The sequence below is a fragment of the Triticum dicoccoides genome, chromosome 5B (genome assembly GCF_002162155.2).
Source record: "Triticum dicoccoides isolate Atlit2015 ecotype Zavitan chromosome 5B, WEW_v2.0, whole genome shotgun sequence".
Classification (NCBI taxonomy): Eukaryota; Viridiplantae; Streptophyta; class Magnoliopsida; order Poales; family Poaceae; genus Triticum; species Triticum dicoccoides.
Genome location: NC_041389.1, coordinates 671,579,768 through 671,589,327, shown reverse-complemented (window position 1 = coordinate 671,589,327; position 9,560 = coordinate 671,579,768). Strand labels below are relative to the sequence as shown.

The following is a 9,560-nucleotide window of genomic DNA, read 5'->3' as shown; positions in this document are numbered from 1 at the left end:
AAGAAGAAGAAGAAGAAGAAGAAGAAGAAGAAGAAGAAGAAGAAGAAGAAGAAGAAGAAGAAGAAGAAGAAGAAGAAGAAGAAGAAGAAGAAGAAGAAGAAGAAGAAGAAGAAGAAGAAGAAGAAGAAGAAGAAGAAGAAGAAGAAGAAGAAGAAGAAGAAGAAGAAGAAGAAGAAGAAGAAGAAGAAGAAGAAGAAGAAGAAGAAGAAGAAGAAGAAGAAGAAGAAGAAGAAGAAGAAGAAGAAGAAGAAGAAGAAGAAGAGGAAGTAGTTTATTTTTAGTAAATGCTTTAAACTAATTGAATTAATATAACTAGTTTATTTTTAGTAAATGCTTAGTTGAATTAATAGAAGTAGTTGAATTAATTGAATTAGTAAGTGATTAATGTTTCGCCCAATATGAACAAACGAAATGTCGTCTGACGACGGAAAAAATTTCATTATGTGCGAATACTGTGAAGACCAACGCGGCCAGTGCGACAGAAATTTCCTTGTTGATGGTAGGTGATTCAGCATCAAGCTGAATGAGACTTTCGAATTCGATACAGTAAGTCACAACGACAAGTCTGTTTTCGTAATTAAGCATGACTTATATATGCTTCATTTGCCTGACTTATAATTTTTAATTTTCACTATTCTACTAGCGCATCTCGTGCCATGCAAGAATTTTTATCTTGGATAAGATAGGTTTCAAAGATATGGAAACTATGGAGGTAAAGAGAGCTTGCCTGAAAACTGAGCATGATGGTTATACTTTCAACGTCAAAGTATACAATGCACACACGTACACCTATTTTGAATGCAAAACTTGGCAAGCACTATGCAAGGCTTATGCATTTGAGCCTGGTATGGTTATCACCTTTGATATTCGTCCGGAAGATGATATTGAAGGTAATAGAGATATATGGGTCGATGCGCAGACGCCTCCAGTTCTATCATTATGTGAGTTCTTCTCAACTATATTTTTGTCTTTGATATTGCTTATTAAAAAATAACTGATAACTAATTTATATTGACAGCTTATCTCCATTCAACCAAACATGTCCGACGCTTGGTAGACAGGACCTACTACTGTCCCGGAGCTGAACTAAACTACGAGGAGATAAGTTATTATGTTTCATGGCTTGAGGATCTTCATACTGTCAAGACAAATTTTCTTCCTGCACTTAGAAATGTTAGTACTCAAAACGTGCGACCAATAGTGATGGTATTGAACTACGGTCACATCTATTTAGGAATGATGGTAAGATATTTACTATTTGTCCTCAGTGCATATTTTGCATACATAATTTTTTCCTAAACTTTCATTGCTAAGTATATTAATTAAGTACTATACAATGTTCTTCAACAGGGACTCCCGATGACAGTTGTGCCTCAAGGGATCGAGACTAAAGGTCAGATGTCAATTGTTAGCTTACGTCCAAGATATCCTGCATTGCACATGAATGCATTCAGGATTTCTAGAAGTGATGAATGCTTAATAGTGAAAGATTGGAGGAAAATTGTTAATGATCGCAGAGAAGTACTAGGGGGCAGCAATGAGAAGCGCATCCCACGATTAGGAGACATGTTCATCGGCATGCTCCAGTATGATCAATCAGAAGAGATATACATGTTCTATGCTATTTTACCAGAGAGAGAGTAGCTAGCAGGAGTAATTTAGCTAGTTCTTCATGCTCCTCTTAATTAGTACTTGTCTTTTCATGTCCGTGTTCTTCATTCTGAACTTAAGTGATTTGCTTTTGTGGTGTTATATATGAACGCTTATAATATCATGACAATCATGTTGAACTCGATCGATAATATTTTTGCTTCTGGTACAAGTGAATGTTTCTTCTTTAAGCTAGTAGTGCTGGTGGTGATTAGATAGCTAGTTAATTATTATATCATTTAATAAAAGAAACCGCAGATTCGTTTCAGCCGGATGGATCCTACCTAAGTGATCAAGTATATGCCATATCCGTATATATTATAGTTGATCAAGTATAATATGGATATGGCATATACTCTAGCTAGCTAGCTAGTAGAGATATCCAATAATGCATCCAGTCAAAACTAATCCGCGGTACTTTCGCCTAATGATTTAACAACTCATTATAATGTAAAACAATCACTAAATTAAATTGAAAACACAAAATTAAAGAAAAATTAAAAAAACACCCAAACATTTACCAACCGGTACTAATGCCCTCCACGCAAACGGGTCTGGCTCATGCCACGTGGTGGCACTTTAGCGCCGGTTCGTGACGAACCGGTACTAAAGGGAGGGGACCTTTAGTCCCCACTCTTTAGTGCTGGTTGGCGAACCGGCACTAAGCCCGTTACGAACCGGCACTAAAGGCCGGTTCTGCACTAGTGGGAGTTGGTGATTGCAGGCCGTCCATCCTCTCTCAAACAAATGTTGGCACCAACAAGTAAGCCAGTGACTCAACTCTTTTCCCTGCTTGTCTCGTTAGACCTAAGCACGCTACTAAATCAAAATCATGCTCTCCCAAACATATCTCAACATATATTCTTTCTTTTCGCGAATACACAAAGCTTGCATATCATTTCAATGATAAAAGAGAATAGAGAAAGTACAAGAGATGGTACAACACACTATATGGATGCAAGGAGACGCGAGAATGGTACCGAAGCGGGGGAAGAGGGATGCTCAACCCAAGTAGAGGACACACACAACTAAATCCACTTAGCCCGGCCTCCGGCCACATAAGGCAAAGAGACACGGGGCTAAGAATACCCACACCGCGTCACGACTGACACAAGGCACCACATCCGAACGGGCGCAACTCCAAACTTGACATGATCAATGTACTCCCACCGAAAGCGCCAAGAGGTCAGCTAGTGCCTAGTGGGCGGCAAGACCCGGCCGGGCCGAAGACGGAACCCGTGGGAGAAGCACCGGTGAGGACTTACATAACACCTAGGATGCCCACGCCATGAGATGCAGTCTCAACATAAAATCTTGCTTGCTACGTTATCTCTACGTACCATGTGCTTTGGCTCTCAACATGAACATCGATGCCCCAAATATTGGGTGTCCAAACCACAGAGCTCTCGCTGCACATAAGCACCACATTCCAGATCTACGACGTTACGGTCAGCCGACAAGTTCCATCTCTCGCAACAAACTCACAGCATACAACTTTTTAGATTCTTACATCCATATTTTTTGCAGGGGAGATGCATACAAACATAACCATCCAGATAACCATGGCCGAAAGCCATCTTCATGTATGATCACTTTCACCCTGTGATGCGACTGCTGTCTATTTTATGCTCCCCTTTCTCTTTGTCAACATTTTTTTTCGCTTTTTACATACGACCTAGATTTTTATTATACTAAAAATAATTGTGTGTGTCAAACAATGCGTATGCCGAGACCCGGCCTGCCTCCTTCTCAAGAAAAGAAAATCCGTGTTAGGGAGATCGTCATTATGGTTAACTCAACTCGTACTAGTTGAGTAGAACAAAATATATGTACGAATCAATAAAGTGAAGATAATATCAGTAAACAGTAATGAACGAATGAATGAGTCCTAAAATATGTGCATATATACCTAACAAGAGCGAACAGACCAACGAGCTACAGTAGTGTGCAGCAAATGTACAAACCAAACCGCGCACATAGGCCAACCTGTAAATCTCTACTAGAACCAGAAATGCCTGGCTATGTAACTTGAGAGAAATCAGTGCGGTGCTAGACGAAGAGCTGGAGCAGAACGGGCGGCGCCTGCGCCGTGGTGGCGGCCTCCTGCTCGCGGTGTCGGCGCATGTGGCCGCCCAGCGCCTGCCCCATCTCGAACTCCAGCCCGCAGACGTGGCACTGGTGCGCCTGCTTCTGGTCCGTCGTCTTCTTGGTCCCCGGCTGATCGGACCCTGAAGTGAGGCCGAGCGCTAGCCCGTGGCGGCCGCGGAGGTGGCTAGTCCGGTGCCCGCCCAGCGCCTGGAACGACGGGAAGGCGCGGCTGCACGTCTTGCAGACGAACTCGCCGTCTGCGCCGCCGCGGCGCTGCTTCTTGCTGCGGTCGGCCATGACGCCGAGGGAGAGCGAGAGGGACAGGGGCACCTCTTGGGCCTCATCTCTGCACTGCTTCATTGAGGAAACCATCGGAGCTCGGCTAGCTAGTCCGGTATGGCCTGCTCGACGAGAGCTCGTGCGTCTGTGGAACGATGGAGGAGATGAGAGATGGATTCAGGGACTCGGAAGAGCTCGGAATTGGCTGTGGATGTGGTTGGGTTCCGTGGATTGTTGGCCTTTTATACTAGACGGACGGAGTACTAGTACTCGCAGGTGGTAGCAGCCAGGCGCGTCGTCACGTGTACACCACGTCGTTGTTGACGTCTGGAGGTTGGAGCCAGTCGCGATCGGCGTCGACCCGGCTAAAGTGCGTGTTTGAAAAGGCCGAACCTTCTCTTCTCCTCTGGTGCGTCAGTTGAGAGCAATTGCTTAGCTTGCTCCCCATGTAGACCTGTACGCGGTTGGACGTACGGAAGGGCCCGCGAAATGGGATGGGACGGAAGCTTAATTAATTAGCTATAATGCTAGACTTACGGATATATTTCTACAGGACAGATGTTACGGACTCATGTGTCAAAATATGGCTGGAGAAGATTTAGAGAGGAGGGGGGTTGGCGTCATAACACGTTTTTCTCGTGTCCGTGGCAGCTGGAACCCTAGCCGCCGCCAGGAGACCCAATCTTCCAGCGCCGTCCTCCGGCGGCTCCCCTCCGCCGGCGACCTCGGTCGTCGGCGGTGAGGGGGATCGCCGGATCCACGCGTGTGGATCATTTTTACCTCTTCGTAGTTTAGATTTTTAGGCTGTTCATCGTCTTTGTTTCGGCGGCGATGATGACATCACTGAATAAAGATTCTTCGGATCCTTCCTTGACAAGGTCATTGGTCCTATGGTTGGGGATGGATTTGGAAACCAGTCTGTTCAAGCAAGGATGGCGTGGCGGCGGCGGCATCCTCGTGGTGGACCTGTGTCCTCGGGCTCCGCCGTTGCGACGACGTTTGCTCCAGCGTCGGCGCGGAGCTTGGTAGGTAGTCCAGGAGCGGATGCAGATTGTGGTCTGCATCGACGACATCTGGAAGACGGAACATGTGTCGGGTTCATGGTTCGTGGATGGCAGGTATGGTTTCCTTCTGCGACGTCTTAGTTGCGGTGGGGTGTCATATCTGGAGTTCGATGGCGTGTCCGGGGTGTTGCCCCGGTCTGATTCGTTCAACGGTAAGGGCTTCACTTTTGGTGAGCCACCTTGGAGGTCCGCAAAGCTGCATATCAGCGATGGAGCCGCGTCAAGCTCGGGTGAGGAGGTGATCCATCATTCTTTTCTACGATGGCTGCTGTCGTGGTGCCGGAGGCAGGTGACGGGCGTTGGTGCCAAGCTTAGAGATGTTCTTCTATCTTTTCAGTTTTGTCATGTCGGTCCTTACGTGACTTGTATTTTAATTGTTATGATATGAATGAGACACGTATTACCATGAAAAAAAGGGGTTGACGTCTTGGCGAGCAAGGGATCCGTAAGATCAGCCCGTAACAGCTTTCCGCAAGTGTAGCATTTTTTACTAATTAGCGAGCTCACGGTGTTAAGCATAGGGCAAAAGAAAGAAAGCGTTGGTGACCTGTGGGACCCGAACATAGGTTCTTTCACCAGTGAACGTCAGTTGTACTAACTTGACAGGCAACGATTTGACAGGCTAGTCGACGACGAGTCTTGCGCCGGAAGAACGAGCACGATTCCACATTTCCCATTTTGGCTCTTCCACTCTTTCTCTAGTCCAAAAACGGCTTGCCGCGTTCACCTAAATTGCTGCGCCACAGCTACGGAATTTCTCTGTAGAGGTACATGCACCACACGGTCGATCGATCGTCAATGTGAACAGTCGTACGCGTGTGCTCGTGTCTGTTTTCTCAAAATTCGGACTAGCTAACCTCAATACGGACTGATCAGTTCTTTTACACGGCAAACCATGACCGGAGGCTCGAGAAAACGATCGCGACGACGTCGATACAAGCCAATTGTTTTTGGGTAAGGCTAAGGCGTGACGTCTATGTTCTACAGCTCGTTAGTGTCCCTCTGTCCCTCCTATTTCTCCTCAAAGTTATTATTTAAGTTATTGAGGAAAGATGGTGTATGTCAATCCTTACTAAAGCGAAAATATATGGGTTTTTCAAAGGTGGTATCTCAAGTAGTATACTGGAAGCTAGGGGACTTTTATTTATCGGCGAGTCTAATGGCAACGAACAAATATTACTTTCACTATGGATCCTTCTCGATTAAGGATGGCACAAAAATTATATATTCTGGGACGATAAGTGGCTAGTTAACGCTACACTCTAGGAACAATATCTAGCACTAGACAATATTATGTGTCATAAGGGTGATACTATGGCCACGGTTTTAGAATCATTCCCGCCGAATGTGATGTTTAGAAGAGATTTAATTGGATCCAGATTCCAATCATGGAACACACTGCTTTTAACGGTTAACCACGGTGCAGTTGTCACAAGGGTCCGACGTATTTCTTTGAAACATACATGGTAGTGGACAATTCCCAGTGGATTCCATGTATAGAGCTTTGATCTAGTCGGTTGTGTCAGTCGATAATAATAAGGTCTGAAAGATGAAGATACCTCTTAAGATTAAAATCTTCGCATGGTATCTTCGTCGCGAAGTCATTTTTACTAAAATAATCTTATTAAGAGGAATTGGCATGGAAGTAAGCAATGCGTTTTTTGTTAGCATGATGAGACAATAAAACATTTGTTCTTCCAATGTAAATTCGCTCGTTCTATATGGGCAGTCATCCAAATAGCTTTTGACTTGTATCTTTCTTGTAGTGTTGCTAACATATTTGGCAACTGCTTACATGGGAGCGATCACATGTTTGGAATTTTACTCAGGGTGGAAGCACTTGCCGTGATTTGGTCACTTTGGCTAAGAAGAAATATATGATAAGGTTTTTCATGGTAAACGTATTTCTCTTATGCAGGTTATGTACAGATGTATCGGAACGCTTCATTTATGGTCCTTCCTACAGCAAGTGGAGAATCAAGACCTATTTACGGACGTGTGTACACATTTGGAGGCTACATCGAGGAATATTTTTACCCAATATGAGGGCAGCATGATCTTAGAATTGGTCCACCTACGGATTAGCCATTATACGTACTCTACATGTTTTTTTGCATTTTGTTTTCTTTTATATTTTTTTTGCGTGAGGACTTCTGGTCATGTGTATCTTAGTTATGCAGAGGCCGGGTGTAATGTCGACGGACGTTTGAAGGGCTGGATTTGTCCATCACGGCGGTAGATGCTTCAATCTAGTAACAGTGAGAATACGGTAAATGCAGGAGGCACGTCCCCGGTGCTCACATGGGACGTATGTAGACACTACCCGCAAAATCATGACATCACCGCTTATGAAAACATTGCACGCACTTGCTACACCACTTGTCGGAGTAGTTGACGCGTCTTCTGCCGTATTATTTTATTCTTCTCCTGTGGTGAAACTTCGTCCTCCGTTGAAACATGTGCCGATCGATCGCATCGAGCCCCGGCGCCGCCCGCGATCCGGAACGAGTAAGCAGAGCGACCATGTGGTGTGTTATGGATCGACTTGGCGGGCGGGCCTGGGATCAGCAACGACTAGAAGTCTAGAACTACGAGCGGCCATGTTGCATGCACATGCAGACCCCTTTGGTGGTCGGTCAGCATACACCGTCCCATCGTCTCGTCGGGTGCAAGAGTAACGCCGGCTCGCTCGCTTTTTGCAGATTAAAAAACCAAAAGGTCACCAGTAGAAAGCACGAATAAACAAATACTTTCACCGTCCCAAAATTTTTGTTTTAAATTAATCTAGATAAGAATGTATCTAATAATAAAACGTGGCTTAATACTTTGTTTTTTTTTAAAAATGAGGGACTCCCCGGCCTCTGCATCAGAACGATGATACGGCCACATATTCAGACAAATTTTTTGGGACGGAGAGAGTAGTACTAAACCGAGCAGCTTGCAGTTGACAAGCACGCGCCACTGCGTACGTGCACCGGCCGGAATTGTTTGCAGTTGTTCGGCCGACGAGCTGCCGCGCGAGCTGATTAAGCTTTTTTTTTTTTGAACAAAGCTTTGCTTGCTTGCTCCGGAGGGAAACGGGAGCCGTGTGCCACTGTTGGGAACAGCCAAGAAAACGCGTATGGCACCTGCGGCGCGGCGAATGCAGGTATGGAACAAAGCTGTCTACAGGAGTTATCCACTGACCCTAACCAGCGGTTCACTGGTTCTGCCTTTTTTTTTGTCATGTCCCGGACGGCCTGTTCGTTCCAACCAAGTGCCGCCGCAGGGACCCAGCTATGTAGCTCGTGTTGGCCCCACCGTCGGCTCGGCACCTAGCTGTCAGCGATGCCATACATACATACTCTGGATTGTAGCAAAAACCAGGCGTTGGTGATAGCTTTTCCCGTTGCCCGTTGCACAAAAAACCATGGGCCCGCCGCCGGCGGGCACGCTCGTCGTCGCCTGGCTGCCCGGGCGCCGGTGGTAACTTCTCCGTTGCCCGTTGCAGCAAAAATCTGTGGCGCAGTTGCCGCAGGCCACGCTCTTCGTTGCCTGGTCACAGCAATTTTGGGCACCGGTGATAGCTTTCCCGGTGCCGGTTGCAGCGCCAGCACCGGTGGCCACTACCTCTAGCCTCGCCGGTTGCAAAGCGCTTAACCTCACTGAGAGGGAGGACGAGGAGATGGATGGCCATGGCTTCCTTGGGTTGCATCAGCCCATGAGTACTCCTCGCATCAGCTGCGTGCACGGCGGGGGGTGGTCGACTGCCAGCCCCATCTTGACCCGATCTAGATGCAAAAAAGGGCAGCCCGTGGGAATAGAGGTGATTTCTCCGGCGACTTGATTTGGGCGCTCGCTACGGGCGCAAGTGCTGGAGGGTAGGGGATGAGTGGACGAGCAAAGCTGTACAGGATAAAAGCATCGAAGGGATCGAGAGGGTGGGGAGTGGTGATGGGCCAGGGAGGTTGCGATAGCGACATGGCCACGTGTGCTATCCGGCGTCGTTTGATCCAGTAGGATTGTGCAACTCGCACGTGACCAGCCGTAAACGTTTCCTAATTCTTCTTAGGCTGGTCACAATGGGGAGAAACTTAGGAGTAACATCACACACTCCAATACAACTTTGCTAATGTGGCACATATTTAATGAAGAGAGAGGTGCTTGTGGTAAATAGCTAAGTTACCGGAACATCACACACTCCAAGAAACAATGAGTCTATAACCTAATAAATACATCGTTGCATGACACTACATAGATATTCCTACCCACTATGGAGGTAGGAACATAGTCTAGGGAAGTGTGTAAGTTACTAGCTTATGTTCTTGCCCATTGTGACCAGCCTTATACAAACGAGATTAAATGCGTAGTTATTTCTAACAGACTTCCTAATATAACTACTTTTTCCATAAAAAGAAAACTACCAAAACTAGGCAGTATTTTTTGTTTATCCACACATGCACTAAGGCTTGGATATTTGGTACCGAGGATGGTGTTGCC

At 46.2% G+C, this 9,560-nt stretch overlaps 1 protein-coding gene across 1 annotated transcript; it reads right to left on the bottom strand.

Annotated features, from left to right (window-relative positions):
• Positions 1 to 3,490: 3,490 nt before the first annotated feature.
• LOC119306605 (zinc finger protein ZAT8-like) lies at positions 3,491 to 4,222 on the bottom strand. The gene has a single exon (XM_037582782.1). The coding sequence runs from the start codon at positions 4,108 to 4,110 to the stop codon at positions 3,700 to 3,702; it is 411 nt and encodes a 136-aa protein (XP_037438679.1). The 5' UTR covers positions 4,111 to 4,222; the 3' UTR covers positions 3,491 to 3,699.
• Between the last annotated feature and the right edge of the window lie 5,338 nt (positions 4,223 to 9,560).

What these genes read in the sequence shown, in the direction of transcription:
- LOC119306605 (XM_037582782.1), bottom strand. Translation starts at nt 4,110, where the DNA reads ATGGTTTCCTCAATGAAGCAGTGCAGAGATGAGGCCCAAGAGGTGCCC.